At 55.5% G+C, this 23753-nt stretch overlaps 2 protein-coding genes across 6 annotated transcripts in view; both read right to left on the bottom strand.

Annotated features, from left to right (window-relative positions):
- The window catches only part of LOC115608793 (unconventional myosin-X-like), a 94430-nt gene extending 91847 nt beyond the window's left edge, over positions 1 to 2583 (bottom strand). For all 3 annotated transcript variants that reach the window (XM_030488118.1, XM_030488119.1, XM_030488120.1), the window contains exon 1: positions 2507 to 2583. In XM_030488118.1, coding sequence (XP_030343978.1) covers positions 2507 to 2527 — 21 coding nt within the window. In that variant the 5' untranslated portion in view covers positions 2528 to 2583. The remainder of the gene's footprint in view (positions 1 to 2506) is intronic.
- A 9629-nt stretch (positions 2584 to 12212) lies between these two features.
- The window catches only part of SLC4A3 (solute carrier family 4 member 3), a 34969-nt gene continuing 23428 nt past the window's right edge, over positions 12213 to 23753 (bottom strand). For all 3 annotated transcript variants that reach the window (XM_030487207.1, XM_030487208.1, XM_030487205.1), the window contains exons 14-24: positions 22425 to 22638; positions 21886 to 22107; positions 21407 to 21555; positions 19846 to 20040; positions 19193 to 19399; positions 18487 to 18576; positions 17007 to 17173; positions 15873 to 16126; positions 15383 to 15552; positions 14744 to 14917; positions 12213 to 13990 (exon numbers count right to left, since the gene is read on the bottom strand). In XM_030487207.1, coding sequence (XP_030343067.1) covers positions 13913 to 13990; positions 14744 to 14917; positions 15383 to 15552; positions 15873 to 16126; positions 17007 to 17173; positions 18487 to 18576; positions 19193 to 19399; positions 19846 to 20040; positions 21407 to 21555; positions 21886 to 22107; positions 22425 to 22638 — 1920 coding nt within the window. In that variant the 3' untranslated portion in view covers positions 12213 to 13912. The remainder of the gene's footprint in view (positions 13991 to 14743; positions 14918 to 15382; positions 15553 to 15872; positions 16127 to 17006; positions 17174 to 18486; positions 18577 to 19192; positions 19400 to 19845; positions 20041 to 21406; positions 21556 to 21885; positions 22108 to 22424; positions 22639 to 23753) is intronic.

Genomic DNA, 23753 nt, shown 5'->3' with positions numbered 1-23753 from the left:
AAGAAAGGAGATGGGGGAAGCACACATCATCTCAGCTCATCTGCTCACACCAGCTGGAGCAAAGGCGTCACCCGCCACATCTCTGAGCCATGCTGCACCAGCGGACCTCAGATGGCAGATGTGCAGTACCACTTGCTGAGGATGAAGGCTTTCTCATCTATCCCATTTGAGACACCACAGCGGAAGAGTGATGGCAGCATGCACCCCAACAACTCTCTGTCCCTGGGGTCAGCAGTCAGAGGAGGGCACAGCACATCGGAAGCCCTCCAGCAGGATCAAGCTGGCACAAGTGGCCAAAACTATTTCCCCCTTTGCAGAGCCAGGACGATAAGTAGGTTGAACCTATCACTAAGCACACTGACCACATCGCTGAGTGTGATATCTAAATGCTGCAAGCACAGCATGGGAGCCTGCAAAGGCAAGACCAACAACATGCTGGGGTTTAAGCTATTCATTTTCAGGGATGACATACATCCCCTGGGACAAGCTTGGCTTCTGCTGCAGCAGAGAGGTGGAGCAACTCCCTTCTGCACAGGCATTGCCCTCCCACCAAGAACCCCCCATAGAGAAGGAGGAAGAGCGGCTGGGGTGCAGCACATGCCAAACATTCCCGCTCCAGGGAAGCCACGTTGCCTCTCTCCCACCCCCACTGCCTTTCCTGCAAAGGAAAGCTTGATGCTTTCCCATACATGCTAGCCCTGGCTCTCCAGCCTTGGCCACCTTGCTTCACCAGGGTTTAAGCCTGTGATTTATGAGAGATGTAAGACTCCTAGAGAGTCTCTGGCTCCAGGACTGCCCCTCAGCCCTTCCCTGGAAATCCCTGTTTCTCCAGGTAATGGTAGAAACATGCCTGGACAAGTGGAGCTGGACAAAGCAGGCAGTTCTCTGCTGGGTGCTACTTGCTGAGACATGCACCTCTGGGCATCCCCTCTCCAGCTTCTTATTACCATCAGGCACTTCAGGCTCCTCGGTGCTTCAGGCTCCTCGGTGACTACTCCTGTTGCAAGAAGCCAGGAGGTTCCTCGTGACAGAGGGGTGGGCATAAAGGCTCTGGTGAAATGGCCCTTTGGGAAACCGTGGCCTCCATCTGATTAGATACAGGCAGCCCGGGCTTCCAGGAGCAGCAAGTTAATCAGTTAATGGCTGAAAGGATCCTGGGCGATGTGCTGCGCATGCCGTGGGGCAGCCCCAGCAGTACAGACCCCGGGGCAGCCACTCCTTCCTCGCTGGGGCCAGATCTGGGAAAACATCTGTTCTGATAAAGAAAGTGCTCCACCAAGGAGGAGGCAGGCCTGAGCATCCATCAGCTGCTCCAGCACCCCAACCAGGGGCTGCTCCTGGGAGGGCTGTCAGTTCCCCCACCGTACCCAGGACACAGCAAGGGCCAGACACTGGATTTAATGGTGTGGAAACCAACCAGAGGTTGGAGGGGCTGGATGTCTGATGCCCCTGGCCCCAAACAGGAGGCTTTCAGAGCTCAGCTGCAGAGCTCAGGATGGCCCCATCACCCCACAGTGCCTGCCATGCCCACTGCCAGTGCCATGGGCACCCACTGTCACCCATGGGGCCAGCAAGGGCTGCCCGAGCCTTGCACCCCCTTGCCCCTCACAACCAAAGGGAGCATAAGACTAGGCTAGAAACCTGTGTGTACTCAGGCAAGGGAAAAGGCAGATAATTTAGGGGAGTCTGGGGTGTGCACAGCACCAACACATGCATTAAGGCTGGACATCACTTCCCCACCCCCTCCCCCGGGCAGCACAGTGCCCCACACGGCTGTTGTACACACCCAAGGCCAGGGCAGTGGGGCAGGCACAGGACCAGAGCCCAGGCCGAACAGCTAGGAGCCTGGCTCCGGAGCCGGTCCTGCCCGCCAGCGTGAAGGTGACTGGGCAGAGGTACCAAGGAGGCAGAGGACCGAGGCGGACGCTCCCGCTGCACGCTTCCCGGCTCCGCACCGGCTCAGCTCCGGCCTGGTGCCACGAGCGGCGAGCCGAGCCGTGACACGCACACACAGGCAGGAGCAGGCTCCGGACCCTTCAGTTGCTCAGGGAATTAAAGCGGCATGCGAGCCGTCTCTGGGCAGCCATGACTATCATGCGACAAATCCCCCCCGCCCGCAAGCAGCCCTCAGCCTGAATCGCTGGAGCCGCACATCACCCGGGCTCTGGCTCCCGTAACGCGTTCCGCTCCCCACAAGGGCTGCCCGGTACCGCGCTGGGGCCGCCGAGCGCTCGGCGACAAAACCCGCCGCACGTCAGCGCTCAAAGAAAAGTGCGACCGGGACCGCCCGGGCGAGGGGCAGCGGCCCTCGGCTCCGGGGGCAGCCAGCCCGGGGCAGCGCCCGGCAGCCCCGACCCTGAGCACGGAGCCCCGGCGCTAGTCCCACCCGGGACCTGACCCTGCCGGCCGGCCTCGGCCCGGCTCCCGCGCCTGCCGCAGCCCCCGAGCAGGGGCGAGCAGGCAGGAGGGTAGCCCCCTGCCGCCGCCGGTCCCCGCCGCTGCCCACCTGGCGAAGAGCGGCGTCCATCGGTGGTCTCGCCCCGCACAGTGCTGCCGGCCGGCTCTCAGCGCCGCATCGCCGCGGCTGAGCGGGCACGACTCGCCAGCCCCGCGCCGCGCTGGCTCCGCCTCGCCGGCAGCGGGGAGCGGCCGGGCCGCCCCGCTCCGCTCCGCCCCGGGGCGCGGGGAGCGCGGCCGCTGCGGCGATGGTGGCGGTGGGGGTTGAGGCTTGGAGTGTGCTGAGCATTTGGGAGGAGGGGAGCTGGTCACACTTCTGGGGGGAGCTCGGGGTGCGGGGGGTGGTGATGCTGAGAAAGGTTTGGGGTGCGGGAGGCGCCGGCGGAGCCGCTGCTGCCCGCGGATCCGCGGGAGGGAAGAGGGACCGCCTCTGCACATAGCCATAGCAGCCAAGTGCCGGTTTTGGAAGCACAACTCATGTCGCATGGAATAGCTAACCTTTGGGGTTTGGGGTCCCTTCAGCAGGTTGCCATAGCAGGATATAGTGAGAAAGACCGTTAACAAGCATCCTGACAGAGCTTCAAAATCATGTCTCTGAGATCTGGAAGAGCTGGCATAGAGCAAGAGGCTGGGTGAAGTTTGTCAAAAAAGTGTGGCCATATCGTCATAGTTCACGAGAGCCTATGCTGTGAGGGTGTTTCTTGCAGTAAGAAATTATTTCTTCATTCTGAAAGAAATGAGATCTAACAGCGAGAGGGGGGACAACACAAGTTTGGGGTTTGGTTTTGGTTTTTGTTGGTGGTTTTTTTTTTTGTTATTTTTGTCAATTATGTGCTTTTTAACTACTTAAAAACACAGAGAGAGTTCTGAGGGAGATCACAGTATCTTGTCCAACCTCCGCCACAAGACAAAGCCACACCTAGGCCACTGCCTAACCCATGATGACCACCCCACCAGCCTCTTCCACTTTCACTATCTGGACCTTTTGGTAAGGATTTCTAATGTATGACTCACTGTCAGTGTGTCCTTCCATTCTGATACCATACCATGGAGAACTACCCTGGGCATAGACTACCCAGCCTCTTTTGCACTTGCGCTGGATTAGCTTAATCTATGCCACTTTTCCTGTTTTATGAAAACATCATGCAAGACGGCGTCAGAAGCCTAACTACAGCCCGTAACTCACATCTAATGCTTCTGTCTGCAAGGCCAATTATCTTGTGAGTGAAGGGGATTAGATCAACTCAACAACAATGTGTCCTTACAATCCTCTCTGCAGCCATGCATTTGTCGTCAGGCTGTTTCTGCCCACCACCAGCCTTCTTCCTGCAGGAGGACAGTTCCTCCTCTGCTACTACTGCTTCTGCAGACCATTTTGGCTGTTCAGTTACTGGATGGTCACCACAGAGGGCTGACGAGCTCCTCACAGCCATGGGAAAGTTGAGGAGCACACCTCTCCTTTACCTCTTCTGCCTGCCTGCCTGCAGAACCACCAGCACACATCTCCAGCGCCAGATGCCCCTTTCCAGACCTCTCCAGTGGAGAAACTTTGGTGGTGGTTCCTGTCATCCAAGGCTAGGTTGCCCATTAAGGCATGACCCTCACAGCAGTATGTCAAGGAAGATCTGACAATGAAGTGACAAGCTAGCAGCAAACTTATTCCTAGCAAACACAAAGCAACCTAAATGCACTCATATTTGCTCCTTTCTATTACGGGTTTAAATCACTAGCCCTACATTCATACAGCCCAGCTGGAAACGGTGGTGTCTGAACTGTCTCCTAACTCTCAGTGCTGCTCACCAGGAAGGGCTACAGCCATCTGCTTCTTCACAGGTCTTTGACAAGCAGGTGAGTTCTGATTCGCCATCGCTGCCACCCAGATGCTGCCATCACCATGTGCCTGGAACCTTACCTCTGCCTCCCCGGCAGCTCCAAGGCTGGCTGTCACATCAGCAACATGATGAACATGAAGTAGTCAACGAGGGCTAGCATGGGACCCCCATGCAGGACAAGCCCAGGACCCCTCTCCAACCCATCAGCTCCTCTCCCTGCCTCAGGGCTGCCTCTTGCCCTGAGCCTGGTGCAGTGGCACTGCTTGCATGTACGACAGCGATGCCAGCAACCTGTCGAGCTTCCAGCTCTCCTGCCAGCCCAGCTGCTGATGGCACAGGATCTGCGGTGCCATGGCTGTTCTCTGTTTGTCGGCAGAGAGCCATGCTCTGGCAGAGGAGAGCTGGGGCAGGCGGGTACTGGGGGTCTGGGCAATGAAGTATTGCTGCATCAAGGAAAGGAGCAGCCCTCTGGTGCTGCAGGCAGCAGGACCCTGCACCCAGCTGTGGCGGCAGCAGACAGTGAGTCAGCTTCCTGCTGGGTTTTCCATGCCGAGGGAAAGTCAGTAGAAGACTGGCAGGAACAAGCCGAGGCAGGAATTCCTCCTGGACAGCAGACAATATCCTAATTTCCTCCTCTGCCACGGGTCTGGCACATGGCTGGGAGGCGGGCAGGCCAGCATGCCCCTGCCGCAGGCGGTGAGTATCAGCCAAGCTTGATCTCCCATTGCCTGCAAGGAAATGAGCTGTGACACCTGGGCCATGGTGCCACCGCCCCAGTGGCTTATCAGAGCAGTGTTCATAGGGTGGGGGACTGATCTCCAACATCATCCCTGAGATGATCTCACTCAGGAGAGCCAACAGCAGAGGCAGGATACCTTGGACCCAGCTGAGGGCATGGGGAAGAACGGATGCAGGAGGAGGGCACCCATGCGCTGCCATACGTTGCCACCATGGCAGTCCCCTCCATGAGGCCCTGCTGCTTTGCCAGGGCCACCAAAATCCCCCTTGCACAGGGCAGCCAGGAGACGGTTCTCCAAAGGGGGAGAACTACTGAGAAGCAGCAGCCAAAAGTCAAGTGTGTCCCATTGCAGGAGTGGCCTGATCCTGCAGAGCACCAGACACTGAGGCACTCTTCTGATGCAGCCCACATAGGTGGGAGGGGATGGAGACACACAGCAGGGCACACACTGACCCTGCAGCTCTAGCCCCCTCCCCGCTCCAGTTTCACAATTGCTTGAAATCAGCTTACAAATCAACTCTTGAAAAGGGCAGTTCCTCTGTCTCCCATTCCCAGACTGCAGGGAGCCCGGCCACAGCTCAGTCTCAGACTGCTCAAACTCAGCACAGAGCTGTGGATCTTTCCTCCTGCCCTGCTGCTCACAAGCCAGCCCTGTCCCCTCCAAGGTAAGAATGGTGGCGATCAAACCTGTGCCGAAGCTCTCCCTGCTCAGGGCTTCTCTGGGGCTGTGCAGCAGGAATTAGCCCAGGCTCCTTGGAGACCGGATCATGTTTGTGCCAGATGTGTCCCTGCTCCAGAGGAATGTGATTAAGACTGCCTGGAGAGGATTTCAAAGGATCACACCAAGCACTGCGGCACCTGCTCCCCCAGAGCAGGAAGGTGAGTGGGAGCTCTCCTTGTAAGGGGGGCAACACGGAGTGGGGGGTGTTTATCTGTGTTGGGCACCCCACTGGCTCCCATCTCACTTCAGCCATCATCAGCAGTGAGCCCAGCTCACCACAACACAGAGCACTGCCTTTGCATACTGCAGACCCCAAGGGCAGCTGAACTCCTGCTTAGTCTGACCGCAGCAGGAAAAGCTTTTTATCTCATCCAAGAGCAGGAATGACCACCAGGGCTGCCCTTTCTCTGTAGGTCAGGAAAACAGGATGTCTTCTTCATTTTCAGCCTGAGCACAAGAGCAGAGAGCTGGAGCAGATGGGCCTGGAGGATGGATGTTCCCAGCATCCACACCACTGTCACTGCATGCCACCCTTTGGCCTCTGAAGCATCCTCCAAGCTGCGTCACTGGGGCCAGCACTAGCTGTGACTTTCTACCAGCCCATCTGCACTTGGCTGTGCTGGATGGACCAAACCATAATCAGGTGCCTCCAGCTTTCTCTGCAGATAGGGATCCCGGTCTTGTTCCCCAAGCCCAACCCTTCCTTCCTTTCTCTGCCACATCCTGGGCCACATGTCCCGCTCCGGGCAGCAACAAGCTGAGGTTCCCTGCCACGGCTACCTCTGTGCTGCTGCAGGTTTGCTTGGGGCCAAAACATAGCTATGTATGTGTGGCTTTTACACCTCGGTCATGAGAAATGCACTCCTGGCTGCAAGATTGCTGAATAAGAGAGCTGAGCTGCACAAGGCTATAATTACAGGAGGAACATGTGGGGATGAGGCCAGCCAAGCGCATCCACCTAATTTCCTCTCCTATTAAGCCTGCCCTGCTTTTGTTTGACCCAGACCAAGCCTTGCTATTAATGGCAAGGATGTTGTGATGCTGTGGAGGTCACAGATGGCTGTGTTGCAAACAGCCTTGTGGATTCTGCTCAACTAGATGTGTAAGCAGGGCTTTGCTAACACATACCATTGCTGCGGGATTCACGCTCTAGAAAGTGTGTCAGCCAGCTGTGGTGCAGGTGCTTCCCAAACTGGGCTGTTCTACCAGACAGGGTTAGCTCTCTGTCTCTGGCTGCACAACAAACCCAGGCAAGCGAGTGAAGAGGTTAAATCATGTCATATCACTACCCCTGGCCGTGGCCAAGGTCTGATGATGGATGCTAGTAGCCATGGCTCACTACATTTCCTCTTCCTGATCGGTGCAGCTTCAGCCTGCAAATAATTTCTATGCTAAAGGAGTGAGCTCTTCTCCTCGCTGTGCACCTGCAGCCAAAACGATGTGAATCCATGCCCTCTTTTGATATATGTGTCCCTTATAAATTTCCAGGAGGCAACCTGCAACACTGAGCTGCTGGGTTAGCAAACCCAAGGAGCAGGCAGTGCTGTGCTAGCGCGAACACCTTCTGTCTGCCAGAGCACCCAGTTTCGAGGTTTGTTTAAGGATGAACGAGTGAGTGCAGGCCCAGTACAAAGCACCAGGAACCAGCCCCAGCATCTGGCCATCTGTCCCTGCTGAGGACGAGAGCCTGTCACAGCAGGAGCCAGCCACTCCCCAGCATCTCCCACTCCAGTGATGCTGCAGTACCCTGTGTTCTGGAGGGAGGGGACATCCTCCAGGGACACTGGGCTGATAGATGAAGGCAATCATCCAGCTGAGCTCCTGCAGCAGAGATCACAAGCGTCCCCTCTCTGCCGAAGTCACAAGACGAGGATTACCCTTCTGTCCTGCTCAGCAGCAAGGTCACATCTGGCAGCTCATGGCCCGGGAGATCACAGAGCAACCTGGCATGAGCGATGGGGGATGCTGTGCAGCGCTGGTGCTCAGCACTTCTTGCTCTCACTCCTGCGTGGCTGCCTCTGAGTGAGGCAGGAACCCCATGGGTGCCAGCCCACCTCCCTGCTGCTCCCTGTGGGGAAGAAGCTTTGGCAGCCACATTTCACACCTCAGGCTGAGCCTTCCCTGTTCTGACTTTACAGTAGCATTGCCCCTCTCTGCAGGGGAGCTCATGTGAGGCACCTCTGCACAGCAAGACACGGCATCTTGTGGGTAGCTGCACCTCAGCCAAAAGCATTCACCCAGACAGGGGAACCTTGAACAGGCACAGAAGTGTGCCAGCACTGTGCTCATTGAAGTGCTCCAAGGAGCCCCTGTCTCCCTCCCCACGGGGTCCTGGGCTGGAGGGCTGGGCGCAGCCCTGGCTAGCTTTGTGACTGTGGTCAAGGCTCCTGCTCCCATGGGCAACCAGGTAGAGGTGGAAGCGGAACTGCTGGGGTCAGACCCCTGTTCCAGGGATGCTGTGCCTGTCAGCGGTGTCTAACAGAGGATTTGCTCCCATTTCCCCTTCTCACTCCCTGGAGAGGCCATTTACATCTCCTTAGAGTCCCACTGGGGAGGAGTTCCAGCACAGGCACCTCAGCCAGCCGGAGGGCTGAGGAGCCCTGCAAAGATGGTGCACTGGGAGAGACAGGGCAGGGGCACAAGGCAGTAGGAAGGCACCAGGAAGGCAGCAAACTGCCCAAGGCTAAGGAGCTTTTCTCTTATCAAGGCCAGACAAGCCTTTAGGACAAATTCAGGGCTGTGCACAGGAATACTCACTCGTATCGAAGAAATATGCTATCCAAGCCTGTGCCTAGGATTCAGGCATCCCTGCAAGAAAAAAAGTCCTTTGCAAAGACCTGTGTGAAAGAGAGGGGCTGGAGGGAGCTGCATGTCTCCCCAGTAGCTTCAAGGCAATGCCCGTGGGGCTGGCAACCAGCTCTGGGGAAGGCTGGCTCCAGCATGAGGGACATGTCTGAACCTGCCGTTCCCATAGGGAGGAAGGTTTGTGTCGTGCCCAAGGAGGACAGATTCCTCCTCTGGCAGGCAGCAGGGCCCAGCTGAGAACTTTCTCCTCTCCCTGGTGCCTCTCCTGGGGCTGGTGAGTCCCTTCTTTCAAGTGATGCAGAGGGGAGGTGGATGGAGGGCAGGAGGGGGCAGAGAGCGTGGGGCTGGAGCCACAGCAGGAATGTTCAGGTCACCGGTGCTTGGCAGTGGTGATCCTCAGCCCTCAGCATCTGCAACAGTGAGCTGGACCCTGGCACCCATGGGCTGGAGCTGCTCTTTAGCTGGTCTCTGGGGCTTCATGTGCAGCGTCAGCTCTGCTCTCCCCAGACTGGTGCAACTCACATTTAAACTCACTTGCAGACATTCGTTGGGGAAGGTGAATGCAACTGAAGCTGCTCTCGCCCTGCCAGCCTGCATTGCGTGGAACTTGCTGTGCTGACACCTCCTGCCATTTTTACCTGCCCCACTCCAGGAGCAGGGCTCGCAAACCCCTCCTCATGGGGAAGAGGAAAAAGGAGTTTTACATTTATCTTACTGTATTTTGAGTGCCTGAAAAGCAGACACCAAAGCCTAGGCAAAGACTTACAGATATACAGGGAAAGGGGAAACTTTGCCAGTGGCATTGCTTCCCAGTTTTTTGGTGGAGATGGTCTTAGCCAGCAACTTCCTTAACTTCGCAGCCACACAGCTGTGGGAAGGGGTGCCAGTGGTATCTTACAACAGAGATGTGCCAGCCCCTCCTGGCTGTGGAGAATGAAAATAACTGGAGCAGATAGCCTGAGTGTACTTGAACCTGGGTGGCAGAAACAGAAACCCAAATAGTTTGCCTAAACACACAATGGTTTAAAATTATAGAGTTGACAATTCTGGGAACAGACCTCCTATTTTTAGTTCTTCTGGTGAGGGTGTCTGCTTACTTTTGTAAAGATACACTTGTTCTCAAACAACAAAGAGGTGGTAGAGACTGCCGGTCAGCACACAGTCCTGGTCTGGCACAACTTTTCCCCTTCCAGTGAGCAGGAGGACACGTGCCTCATGCCAGAACATCCCCTGGGCAGCCGGGGGGCTGTGGGCTGAGTGTTCTCCCTGCTGGGCTGCAGGCAGACTCTCTGCTCCTCTCCAAACACTGCACTAGCATTTTGTGGTCCAGTGTGCTCCTGGTGTGGCAGCACCCAGCAGCGTCTCTCTCGTCTGGTGCCACAAAAGTGGGTGTACCCCACTGGGATCACCCCTTGCAGCTCCCTCACTCCTCCTGCCCCAGCCTGTCCCTGTTGCCCTCCTCCTGACCCACCTGCTGTCTCCTCTCCAGCAGAGCAACCGGGACCAGCTCATACGAGCTGGCCAGATGTGTCATCCTTCAAAGCACCATGCCAGCCTTTGGTAGCACCGGCTGCTGACTGAGCCCATGCTGTGACCCAAACGAAAGCCCCTGCAGCAATCCTGCCTGCATCAGCCCATGCATCACATACTGGTGCAGTGTGTTTTCCAGTCCATCCAGGGCCCAGGACCGTGTGGGTGAGCTGTGATCCTGGCTGCCTCTTCTCCATCACCGTGGCCCATGGAAGCCCTCTACTCTGCCCTCGAGCAGGAGATCAATGCCTTCGTGAGGCATGTGCAGCAGTGCCAGCAGGGCTTCGACCTGCGCAGCCTGTACAATGTGCTGGTCGTAGTGCTGCTGCGGAGCCCATCAGGGCAGGTGGAGAGCTGGCAGCACCTGCAGAAGCTCGCCCAGTGCCAGCCTGGTGTGGCCAGCTCTGGCGTCGCCAGCTACGTGGGCTGGCTGGCCTCCTATCTGCACCACCTGAGCATGCTGAAGGAGAGGTTTGACACCAGGGTAGTGGTCCCACTCTGTGAGAACTTGTACATGCACGAGGAGCCAGCTGCCTGCCCCGCATCCATCCCATGCCTGGCCACACAGCTTTTCAGCCATCGGCGTAACTGGGGGCTACTGCTGCAGGGGGGGCCCCTCAGCGAGCAGGTCTTCAGCCCTCGAAGCCTGCATGACCTGCGCGGCTTTGATAGTGTGGGGCCCTTTGTGAAGGTCTTGCGGCTGGTCCCTGATATCTTTTACCAGAGCTTGGCCACAGCAGAGCTTGCCCAGCAGTGGGTCCATCTCCACCGCAGCAGATACAGCCTCTCTCTGCCACCATCACCATCACTATCACTACCACAGCAGCCACCAGTGCAGGGCAGAGCAGGGCTGCCTCCCAGCAGTGTGCAGCCCCTACTGCACAGCAGGGCCCCCCAGCACTTGAGTGGATTGCCCAACCTCTTGGTCCCGCTGCAGTCCTTGGGTGTAGGCAACAGTACTGGGGTGCTGCGAGCCCAGCTGCAGGAGAGCCAGGAGGAGCTGCTGGCCCTGCTGCGCCGCAGGGACCGGGCACCTGCCCTGCGTGCCCAGATCCGCCATGTCGCCCAGCACATCCGCGTCCTGCGCCTGCAGCAGCAGGGCGAGGGGACAGAGCGGGCCTGGCCCCGGCAAAGCCTGCGTACAAGAGGTCACCGGCACCAGGCTGCCCTGGCTGAGGAGCTGCAGAAGAGGCTGGAGCTGGAGCAGTACCACCACAGCATCCTGGAGGCCGACTGGCTGCTGGAGCTGGAGGTCAGGCCCATTCTCATCCGGAGGATCTATGAGGTAAGGGGTGCACACTGGCTCTGCTTGTGCTTCCTACCCTGTGTCCCAGGATGAGTGGGGGCACTACCATGGGCAGGAGAGCTGCACGGAAAAGGCTGGACAGCGCTGCCTCCTCTCCCGCAGATTCAGCAGCACTGCCGGGACCTGGAGAGGATGCTGCAAGGCCAGGTACTGCCCACCCCACAGCAGGCCCAGCTCAGAAACAGGATGGCCGCCACTCCTGTGCCCAGGCAGCCTCAGCCCTCTGACAAGAGCCCCATGGCACTGGCCAGCCCCAGGAGCAGATGGTGACCCTGACCGCAGGAGGTGGTACCACCACCTACTCCCAGCAGCAGCACCCGGGAGAGCACAACTGGAGGACATCCAACCCATCACCACGTGTGCTGCAGGCAGCCAGCAGCTCACGGGGACCTGGCTTGGCTCCCGCCTGAGAAGAAAACATGGAGGGAACGTGTGTTTAATGAGATGTTTCCTCCATGCTCAGCCCATAGCCCTGGTGTTTGGCACGTAGCTACAGCCTGGGTAAGGAGATGGGCACTGAGCACTGCTCAGCAGAGGCACACGCATGCATGTGTGTATGGATGCAAGCAGGCATGTTACATGTTTCTGGTTAAATATGGGGCTCAGCCTCCTGTTTCCAGCATCCAGCCTGGGGCCTCCAGCTGAGCCATCCCCAGCCTGCTTGGGGATGGTGGTGGAGAGCCTACCTCTGTGCTGGTAGTGGGTGGCAAGGGACAGTGCCCTCTCCAGCTGGGCCTTGTTGTGGGCAAGAACAGTTTTGTGTCATGAAGTTTCAATCAATTTAATTTATTGCAAATTAACAAACAGAAGCAGAGCCAGACATGGTTCCTGTGAAGAGTTTATTGGTGTAGCTGTTTCCACTACAGTCAGAGGAGTCACAATGCACAGCGACAACAGGCCTCCTACACTACACGGGGAGGACAGGACACACACGGCCACAGACACACAGAGACACTTGTCTCTCTGCCCCAGGCCCTGTGGAGGGGCCAGGCTGTGGGGCAGGAACCTGCTGCGGGTGAAGGTTTCTCTCTCTGGTGGGATATTTCTGCAGCCTCCCGCAGAAGGCATTGGACCCTCCCAGTGATGAAGCACCCACCATCTCTGGCAGGAGCCAGGCTGATAAATAGGAACTGGAGCAGCAGCTTGTCCCAAATGCAATGGTGAAGTGAGCATCCCAGCCTCCTCCAGAAGGCCACTCTGGCTCCAACCATCAGGGAGAGGCTGGGGTACCCTTTTCCTCTGGCACTACCCTCAGAGCCAATGGGGGCAGCAATGGAACCATCAGCAGTTCCTGGGGCAGCTCTGAATGAGGGGAGACCCCAGGGGACAGCTCTGCCAGGTGGAAAGGTGTTCGGAACTGCCCAGAGGTGAAGGGGGCTGAGTGCCAGACATGCTGAATGCTGCTCCTTCCCACCTGGAAGGCACCCCTGGACACAAAAGGTCACCCCGGTATGGCAGCAGAATGAGGGCTGGAGGTTTCAGTGACTTTCTCATAGGGCTGCAGGGAGCCAGACCCAGTGGATCACTGCACAGGGAAAGGGAGGGCACCCAAAGGACTGTTTTGCTCTGCAGCACTACATCTCTTGTACAGCTTCTTAAATACGGTTTGTTCTCAGGGACAGGAACGTGAGAATCAAGAACTGGGATGCAGCCCAGTGATGAATTTTTACCCCTGCAACCTTTGTGGAGGTGCAGAATGGCACAGGACTCCTCTTAATCCCTGCAAGAGGACAGGCACTCGAGGCTTCAGGATACCTGCTTATCACCAGCCTCCCCTTCATGTGCAGTTTTCTTGTGGAAAGAAGGTTGGGAAAATCGGGAGGAACCAAACAGCTTCCACCATGCCAAGCAAGAGCTGAAAACAGTCCCGTGAGATGGTGACTGGACAGATGATGGTCTGGAGGACAGGGCCAGGGTACTGGTCCCTTCTTGCCCATCTGCCAGGCTGCAGCAGCCTCATGGGCCAGGGTCTGTGGCACAGGCCCAGCATGAGCCCTCCTGCAAGGAGGAGAGGGAGCAGGAGCAAGGCATCTGCCAGCTGAGCAAGGAGGCTGCTGGCCTGGGAGAAGCCCACTGGCCATCCGCAGGCAGCATCCAGCCCATCTCTGTGACTGCTCGGTGGCACATGGTGCTGAGACACCCAAGCTTCATGGTAGTGCAGGGAGACACGGTGGCACCAGCTGGCATGGCTCATCACCTTCATCACCGGGAGACCAGGCACAGGCTGCCTCCAGCAGGGAGGGGGCAGACCCCCGACCCATGGGCATTCGGGACCCACACAGTTCTGTGATGTGAGAGGCATCTCTCAGCCCACCAGGTCCAAGAGGAGAGAGACTCATAGCCTCTGCTGAGCGAGCAATGGGGCAGCAGGAGCCGGGGCTGCCTCCTGCAGGGCTATGGAACAGCCATTCGTTGGTCCAGGCAAGAGATTGCATGACTCACGGCAAGTCCCCAGTTAGTCCTTGGGAGGGATGAGCAGGCGTGAGCAGCCTGTCCCATGAGCGGGGAGGGCAGCCCCCAGCTCACACAGGCATGTGCAGCTCGTTGTACTCATCCCGGCCGTCCTCGTCGAAGTTTGGCTCCGCATCTTCTGAGTCCAGCTGTGGAGAGGAAGACACCGGGCTGTGAAGGCCACAGCCACCCCCAGCGCAGGGTCAAACCTGGCATGGAGGGACCAGCACACAGAAAGCCAGGCAGCTGGGCTGCGCTACGAAGAGCAAAGCTCTTGCTCTTTCCCCTCCCAGCAGTCTCCTTTTTGTGCCCATCCATGTGTCCCCAGCCTGATGCCCTTTCCTGAAGAGTTCTTGTTTGACAGTGCCCCACCACTGGCGCTTTGGTCCAGCACAGCAGGTCCTCCCCTGCTGGCAGCACCCACTTCTGGGTGCTGCTCCAGGCTGCTTTCCAACAGGAGCTCAGGATACTGGCAGCACTTAAAGAGCTGCCAGCACCCTGGCACTGTGGTTACATGCTCCTGTACCAAGCAGCCACAGGCTCTGGTGTGCTGCTGGGCTGTCCTTGCTGTTGTCTCAGTGGGGAAATGGGTTGTCTCTTGATGAATAAGCCACAAATGGGGAGGAGGATGGAAGGGGAAACCCTTATTCCAGGCCTCTGTGTGGCAGGATCCTCTGTCTCATTGCTCTAGGGTGCTCATCCATCCCACACTGCACACCCAGGGCTACAAGCTCTAAGGAAGCTATCCACCCACCTACTGCTGTTGAACAAAGACCCCCAGACATCAGCAGCGAAAGCCAAGGCTTTGCCAGCCCAGGATCTCCTAGCCTTTCAGTCTGCCAAATCTCCTCAACCTCACTCCAGTCTCGCAAACTAGACTGTGAAGACAGTTATCTGCTTACAGCTTTGAGCTCCCTGTCGTGGAAGAAGCGGGGCAGCACGAAGCGTCGCAATGGCACTGTCATGATCAGGACAAAGGGGAAGGCCAGGGATGCCACTGTAGATTTCACCACCCAGAGCAGCACAATGCAGGCCAGTTGAATGCAGGTGAAGAGATTCATTCTCCAGGTCTTCACCTAGGGAGGTAAATCCAGACTAAGGACACATTATCCTTCCACACAGATTAATGAAGAACCAACTGGCAAGACATAACCCTTCTGCATAGCATAGTACAGTAACACAACACTGCTGCACGCTCTACCTGTCTGTACTCTACAAGAAGACAGAACTCCGTTACACACCAGCCTCCATGCAACCCAGCAGTGCAGTGTCTCTACATCCACTCAAGCAATGCATCACTCCCATAGACAGTCCATCCTTACAATATCCTGGCAAGACACTCCTGTGTGCAGCCTACCAGCACACTATCCTAGTGTTGTATCACCTCTATGCATAGCTTGCACTTACTTCTCAGCACAAGCTCACAGCCAAGGGGGGTCACCAAGCCAAGCATCAATCTAGCAAAGCACCATCGTCCCCTCACCTGCCTCTTCTTCCTCTGCTCCTTGTTATCTGGTTCCCTACAACCTGCCTATGCTCACCTTGACAACATAGGTGTGGTCAGGGTGGTGCTTCGATGGCATGAAGATCAGGAGCAGCCGCTCATAGAGCTGGATGCCAGTGAGCGATGTAACCCCCATATACAGGAAGATGCCGAAGAGCACAGCCAGTGGGATCTGCCGCAGCATGTTCCCCATCACAATGGACAGACCTGCACAGACAGAGATCAGGACATGGTGTGTCCCATGCCAGCCCCTCCGCAAGGCACCTCGGCTTCCGTCCCTCTCCCGCCTCCTCTCTGTCCTGTGGTGCAAGGGAAAGGAAGTTCAAGATGGGTCTAGCTGGAAGGGTTGCATATTGGACTGACCATGGCAGGGTACCAAAGGCTGCCAGAGGAGAGCTCTATAAAGGTGAGGGATGTCCTTCAGCGAGGGGGCAGAGCGCAGGTTGGCCAGTGGGGCAGGGATACTGCTAGGAGATTCAAGTGGTCAACCCTGACCTCACCCCTCCTCCACCCAAGCAGAGGCTCACCAACAAGAGCAGCAATAAGCACTCCAGTCACACGCTGCTCCTTCACCTCCTCGATCTTGGGCTTCTCTCCTGGTGCAATGGCCTTGCTCATGACCGTCAGGGCATTGACATGGGTGACGGAGCGCACTGTTGCTGCAGTCAGCCAGGGCAGCCCGAAGAGTGCGCAAAGCCCCCCCATAGTGCCAATAAGCAGCAGGTCTAGGTGGAAGCCAGAGCCTTTAAGCAGCTTCCTCTCCTTCTTGCTAACAATCAACCTGGAAGGAAGAACAGCTCAGGTCAGTGCCACTCTCAGCCCAGTGCCCTGGAACAGCACTGCAGCAGGGGACAACATTCACTCCCTGGAGAGAGTGCACATGGGGACAAGAAGGAGCTGGCAGAGGAGAGAGATGGTGGCTGTCAACCTCAGGTTAGAGGTTTCCTCCTGTGCTTGGCTGAGGGTGGGTCCCCACCACACTATGCCAGAGGGGGAGCCAAGAGACGATGGCAGAACCCAAGAAGGTACAGTTCTGGTGTCCTCAACATAAGAAGGACAGACCTGTTGGAGCAAGTCCAGAGGATGGCCATGAGGATAAGGGGGCTGGAGCACCGCCGGTATGAAGACAGTCTAAGAATGTTGGGGCTGTTCAGCCTGGAGAAGAGAAGGCTACATGGAGACCCCATAGCAGCCTTCCAATATCTGAAGGGGGACTACAAGGATGCCAGAGAGGGACTATTCATCAGGGACTGTAGCGATAGGACAAGGGATAATGGGTTTAAACTTAAACAAGGGAAGTTCAAGTTAGATATAAGGAAGAAGTTCTTTACTGTGAGGGTGGTGAGGCACTACAACAGGTTGCCCAAAAAAGTGGTAAATGCTCCATCCCTGGCAGTGTTCGAGGCCAGGCTGGACGGAGCCTTTCAGCGACATGGTCTAGTGTGAGGCGTGCCTGCCCATGTCAGGAGGGTTGGAGCTAGGTGGTCTTAAGGTCTTTTCCAACCCTAACCAGTCTATGATTCTATGAAATGGCCAGAATCCTGCCCTTGCTGTCCCACTGGGATGCCAGCTGCATTGCCACATGAACAGCACCAGCACCCATCCCAGCCTAACCTACCCATGGGCTAGTGATGATTGGCACTGGTGGGGGAGGTACTCACGTAGTGATCTGTGTCTCCATGAAGATAAGAATGAAGACCAGGAGGGCAGGGATGGCAGAGGCAAACATCATCCACATCGGAAAGGTCCCGCTGCTGCCCATGGGGTGAATGAACCAGCCACGCTTGTGAGGAGATGTGACTGACAGGCCAGAGGGGACATTCAACTTCTGGAGGTGTAGCCGCAAAACCCAGCAGTTAGTCATCAATACACACATGCCCACAGCCTCACACAGGACAGCCTTGATCCTCCTGGTCTTCCTGGTCTGAATGCCTCAGATGACAGGACAGCCACCCTGACCCGAGCAGGACTTTCTCATGGATAATCCCCTTCAGTGAAAAAATCCCATGTGCACTACCATAGGCCTGTCTCATTTCCTTTCAGCTATTGGAATTCCCTTGTTTTTTGTCCAAGAGACCAAGGAAGTATCTTCCCTCAGGAACAGCACCCCCATGTCAGTGCTTGCAGACCAGGGTTAAAATGCTCCTTGACCTCTGCTTGGGCAAATCAAGTGCCTGAACTTGTCTACCCTTCTCTGAGGTGGCTTTTTAGACTTTCCAAGCTTTTTCTGAGACATTTTTCAGTATTGTTTTTGCAGTGTGAGCCCCAGAAGTGGCCACATTCTCTGGAAATGACCCTACTCCGATCACGGTCAGAGGGAATAACAAGTTTGTGCTCCCACTAGAGACCACACAGACTCCTAGCTGTACATCACCCTGACCCTGCGTTCACCAGCATTTGAACTCTCAGCTCTGCAATGCTCTACAGCAGTTCTTGCTATCTGCCTGCGTGAGCACTGCAGGGAGAGTTTATGATTTGCATTTATGTTAATCAGCATAAGTATGAATTATATTCCTGGAATGCTTGTACTTGAGCTAAGCTGTATAACTAAGTGCCATTTTCTCAGAAAGCTTTGTACATATGCTGAGTTAATACTGAAATGATAATGCTTTTGATAGTAACTGCAGAAGTCTAGAAGGGTATGAAAAGAATGTAACAAAGTGCATGATTTTACTAACGTCTGATAAAACCAGATTTTTCATTGAAATTTAAATGAATAGAAATGCATTTGGATTCCATTAAGGCTTGAGCTGTCTGGAAACACAGCTTGCATGCTGAACAGGAACTACCTTTCACCCTCTCTCCAATGTCAGTTGAAAAAAATAACAAAACAAAAATATGTAACTACACATCTACTAAAAAGGGGGGAGAAAGGAAACCTGTAATGTGGGTCTGTTTGATAACATTTAAGTTTGTGCATAAACTGGGAAAAAAGATCATTGTATTTGAGGCAAAGCGATCAAAATATTTTGTAGCCTGTAGTCAAGAGCAGCACAAATATGCTAGAGCATGTTATGACTAAAGAGGCAGGAAATACAAAACCCCTGTTGCACAAGAGCAGGCCATGGTGCGGCAGGGATCACTGCTGGGCCACAGGAGGGGTTCTGAGGGCAGCGCTGGTGCCTCCTGCATGTACCATACCTGCGTGTATGTGTCAGTGATGGTGTAATCCACCAGCACCATGACCAGGATGGAGATGGGGATTCCGAAGTCTCCGATGATCCGCCGAGCCTGCAGAACAAACACCCTTGCTTGCAAAGGGAACGGGCCAGCTCTGTCCACCCACCCTGCTACAGGAAGCTTGCAGCAAAGCGAAGCCCCACATGGGGCCAAGCACCACGGCAAACCTGAGCACTGCTGCTGGCCAGGGCAAGGGACCTCAGCCTTGACCCATACGGCTGCACATCCCACTGCCCACACAACACAGTCCTCCAGCCACTTTTAAATGACTGGCTAATTGCTCCTATGAGCCTATTTGGATGGTGCTCCAGGTGTTACACGGATGCTCTGCATGTCCAAAGGGAACAAGTTGTAAGCTCTTCCTCCTATATTCTAGTTTAACAGACTTGTATCCAGCTAAAGCTTTCCCAAGGTCCAGAGGACTTTGCAGCACACCTCACTTGGCAAAGCTCACTGTAGAAGGACAATGCAGATACCATCACCAAGTGCCAGCTCCGGTCTGGAGCCTATGGCAGGCTACCATCCCTTCTGCATGGTATTTAAGGGATTGCTAGTGTTTATTTAAGGGATGGTCCAAAGGCTCTGGAGAACAAAGATCTGTAGCAAGAAGCATTATTTGTTGGGCACAACCCTTGTCCTTAACATCTGGGTCCCACTAACTTCTCACCTTTCCTCCTAAGAAACGGCTGTTCTTGAACTTGCGCATAAAGAAGGCAATGAAGAAGGTGCCTAGCATGAGGATGAGGGAGAGGAGGGCAGTGTTGGGCTGCATCCTGATTCCCAGTGACATCGCATCCGCAGAGAGCATGCTGGCATTCAGGCCGCTCTGCACGTTTGGTGGGTAGAACTTCAGCAGAGGATGTTCTGCAAACACCTGGGCAGGTGAGAGAAGCAGCGGTCGCTGTCACCATAAGGAGAGGCAGGGGGCACTGTCACTACTGGGGGCAAGGAGAAGCGGAGATGTCCTGCTCTGTGGAGAGGTGAGGGCAATAGATGGTGGGTGCAAACAATCCCAGCATCTGTCACCTTGCCTCGCAAACTACCCAGCTGGAGAGGGCTGGGGAGAGAAAAGTGGCCCCTCTTTAAGCCTCCTGCAGGAAAAGAAGGGGAGACAGACATTAGGGCTCATCCTGCCAGTCTCTGTGGTGGCACAGGAGCGAGCTGGGCTGGGGCATGAGAGGCCAACAGAGAACTGCTCTGCAGAATGTCTAGGAAAGCTGTGACTGAGCTGGCCCTGTTCCCCTACCTCCTGTACACTAAAGCAGCAGGTTCCTGGGGGATCAAGAGATGCAGCAGCTCATCTCTCTGGGGAAGGTTCACCTTGTACAGTTTGTAGAAGGTCTCGTAGATAAAGATGAGGGAGATGAGGAAAGCAAAGATCTCCTGGGTGAAGGGCGAGATGTAGCGCACCAAGAAGCTTCCCTCAGCTGCCACAATAATGAAGATGAAGACGATGAGCCACAAACCAATCCACACTCTGCCTGTCAGATACTCAATGCCTTGTGTCTGGCAGAACTGAAATGGAAAGGGGAAGGAGTTACTCATGGCTCCTTAGGCTGCCTCCCACATCTGCTCCCCATTAAGATCAAAGACTCTCCTGAAAAAAAGATCAACATCTGCTCGGGCATCCAGCACAGAGACAGTGAACTCAGGGCTGGGGTCACATGTAAAGTTGCAGACTTTGCATTAACACCAGCCAGATCACACCAAGCAGGTCTTTACTGTTCCAGTCTTTGTAATGGTACCTTCTTCACTCTCTGCTGAAGCCACCCCATGCATGATGCTCCCCATCTCACCCATATGGAGATGCCATTACTCAAACACAGCTCTCCACTGCTCCATGCACTCAACAGCCCAAGCCTGTTCCCCACAAAGGAGAGCCTGAGCAGCCTGCTGTTGTCTCACTGCATAAAGGCCATGTTAGCTGGGGCATGATCCCATATGGTACCCTGTGTACACACACAGGAGAAAAGCCCCCAAGCTGTCACCATAGAACAGACCATCTCCACTGCCTCTGATCATCCACACACACCACCACCAACTACTTCTAGCACAAATCACATCCCTCCCTCACACACAACACCACCAACTACTTCCAGCACAAATCACACCCCTCCCTTTGCAGCTCTCCTAGGTACCACCACAGACAGTGCCCTCCCTATGAGCTGAGGTACACTGTTGTACACAATGACTGGGCAAAGCAAAAGCAGTCAGTGAGAAATGTGGTCACAGGAGAGCAGAAAAATTCCCACTGCAATGGCATCACCAGCTCCAAACTCTTGACACATCGAGGTGAAAATCTAGCTGTAGGAAAAAACGTGCTTTAAAAGCTCAGGCATGCTAGGAGCGTGAAAAAAAGGAGAAGGATTAGACCCACTGCTTGGAAGTATGGTGACGCAGGGATGCTTTTAACAGTGAAGAGGTTATGCTACTTGAGAAAAAAACATGTTCATCCTGGCTGGCCAGGTTATCTCTGCACATGGGTAGAGGTTGTGAAATGGTCTTTAAAGGAAGCCCCAAGAACAATAAGGTATTATGGACCAGTATTTTAGGATGCAGCTACAAGTGGTCATGGTGCCAGGATAGGCTGCAGCACAGGGCTGGGGGCTGATGTTCGCCTCACAGCAGTAGAGGACTGTTGTTACCACTGTCACACCTCAAGAGGGTCAGACCACAGAATACAGCAACAAGTCCCTGTGGCGTGACATGCAAAGGGTTAGCAGAGCCAGAACCAGCCCCGGCTGAGGTGAAGGCAGCCTGGCAGGAACCAAGGAGTCCACACCACCAAAGACTCTTTGAAGAGCTTAGAAACGCCTGCTGCCCTCTCCAGCACAAGGGCAGAGTGATCAAGTGCCAAGCACAGACACTGCCTCACGTGTACCTTGTAAAAAGCTTCTTCAAACACCAGCAGAGGCCCTGAGAAGCCAATGACCAGGAGCGGCTGAGCTCCAAGCAGGGAGAAGAGTATCCCTAAAACTGAGGTGGAGATTATCAGCTCGGAGACCCCCATGAGACCCTCAGTTTTCTCTCCTGGGAAAGAGAACAACATGTGAGTGTTAAAGCCTGAACAAAACCACCGTCACCACAGGCAAGCAGGCTGCAGACACAGCTCCAGACGGAGGAGGCAGGTCCCCGTCCCATCAGTCAGAGGTCCCCTGCGTTGGGCAGGGAGCACAGAGGGAGCCTGGGGAGCCGAGGCTGGAGAGGCCAAGTGGCAGGGAGGGGACAAGGCAGCAGCTGAGGCACAGCACTGCTGCTCTCCCAGAGCGAGCAGCACCAAAGCCCACCCCAGCACAGCATCACACAGACACAGCCAGTGTCCCAGCGTGCAAAGAGCAGACCAGAAAGCAGGCCCATTACCTAGGAGTCCCCCGAAGGTGATGGCAGGAGAGAGAGCAGCAAAGTAGATGAAGAGAACGGCTGCGAGACACTGGCTGTGCAAGGCGTCTCTGATGTCACTGAGGTATTTGGGGTACCTGCGCTTTATGTCCCGAACCAGACCTCCAAAAAATATCCCGGTCCGCTTCAAAGGGTCGTCCTCAGCTTCCTCCTCTTCTTCCTCAGCTTTCACTTCACACAGCTCTGGAGGTACATGGAAGGTAGGGCTTGAGGCGGAGAATGCAGGTCTGCCCTTGGGCTTTCCCCCTCCCCCATACCCGCTGGAGACCTTCCTCCAGCAGTGTTGACCCCCTGCAGCTGCACATCCCACTGCCTCCAGCTGCCCCCAACTGCCAGAGCTGCCCACAGCCACTGTCCTACACCCCCTTGCCCCCCTCCCCGCTGCCCTCTGCAGGAGCCAGACCCGCTCACCCCTCTGCCAGGCTCTGTGAGGGGAGGGCCCACTGGGGCACGCAGGGCACTAGGCACAAACTCTTTTGCCCAAATGTGAGTGGAGAGACCTTTGGCTTCCTGGACAGCCCCCTCCTTCATGGACTTCTGCTCCCTTTCCTTCCTCTTCATCAGCAGCAACTTCTGGAAGGTAGCAATGGATTTGAGCAAGTCTTTCCCCTCCACCTCGGATGGGGGGATGACAATGCTGCAGTCCAAGAACTCATTGATTGCGTTGAGGAGGTCTTGACGGTCATCTGCCATGTATGCAGCCTCATGGAAGTGCTGGGAGGAGCGGGGAAAAAGAGAGAGGGAGAAGGCTCAAACCAAGACTGCACCCACCTTCTTGCAGCCTGGAAATGCTTGCTGTGACCATACAGTAACATCCTGCTCCCTCAACCCAACACTTGGCTCACTACTGCCACTCTGTGACCCACATTCCTGAATCCCTCCTCCACGTCCTTCTACCCAATGCCCTTCACCAAATCCCATGTCTCTCGTTCCTTCCCTACCCATCTTTTCCAGAGAACCTCCTTGCTCCTGCTTTTCTCCCCAATGCTCCACTGGTCTTGCATGCTCCTGCAGCATCTCTGCCAGCTGCATGCTCTGCCAGACCACAGGGTGTCTCTCATGGGACCTCTCCATCAATCAAAATCAGATCTGTGCTCCCCAGCTATAGCCTGGTGCCACTTGTTCCCTAAGCCAGACGCCACAGCTGGCATCTGTGAGATAGAGCCCATGCCTCTATTCACAACGGATTATTGCGGCTGCATCAGGCCAAGATCCTTACAAGTTCTGCATGCCATTGCTCAGTCCTGCAGGGGCTCTTGTTCAGAGCCCAACTCAGAGATGCCCCAGAAGCCAGGCGCAACAGAAATTAAAGTCGTTCCTTGCCCCTGGAGCTCAAAATTAGGACTCTGCAACAGAACGACATCCTTCCAGTCTGGTGTTGGGTTTGTTTTGAGGGAGAAGCTGGCGGAGCCCTAAAGCACCACAGACAAAGCACAAGAACCAGGACCTGAACAAGGAGCATTAAAGACTCTTGGGAGTCTCCGCATGGGAGATGGAGGGAAAATAGGAGTCTACAGCATGAGGAAAGCCATGCAAGGGAAAGCAAGCAGAAAAGGGGAGATACTCGCAACAGCAAGGCCAAGATGACACGGAAGGACTCCAAAGGAAGGACCATGAGGAGACAGGAGATTAGCAGGGAGGTGCTGGCAAATGGGCAGAAGTGCTGCATTGCCTCTGGAACATGCCTGCAGAGAAAGGGCTGGAGGAAGATAAACAAGTGAACAGCCTGTAAAGCAGGTAGGGGACAGCTAAGGTCCCCACAGCACAGACTCCCTGGAGCCACAGCTTCAAATTGTAAATGATATCATACTCTCTTCATGGCGCCAGCC

Source organism: Strigops habroptila, chromosome 5 (genome assembly GCF_004027225.2).
Source record: "Strigops habroptila isolate Jane chromosome 5, bStrHab1.2.pri, whole genome shotgun sequence".
In the NCBI taxonomy this organism is placed as follows: domain Eukaryota; kingdom Metazoa; phylum Chordata; class Aves; order Psittaciformes; family Psittacidae; genus Strigops; species Strigops habroptila.
Note: the sequence above shows the minus strand (reverse complement) of the source record. Positions and strands in the feature narration are given on the sequence as shown.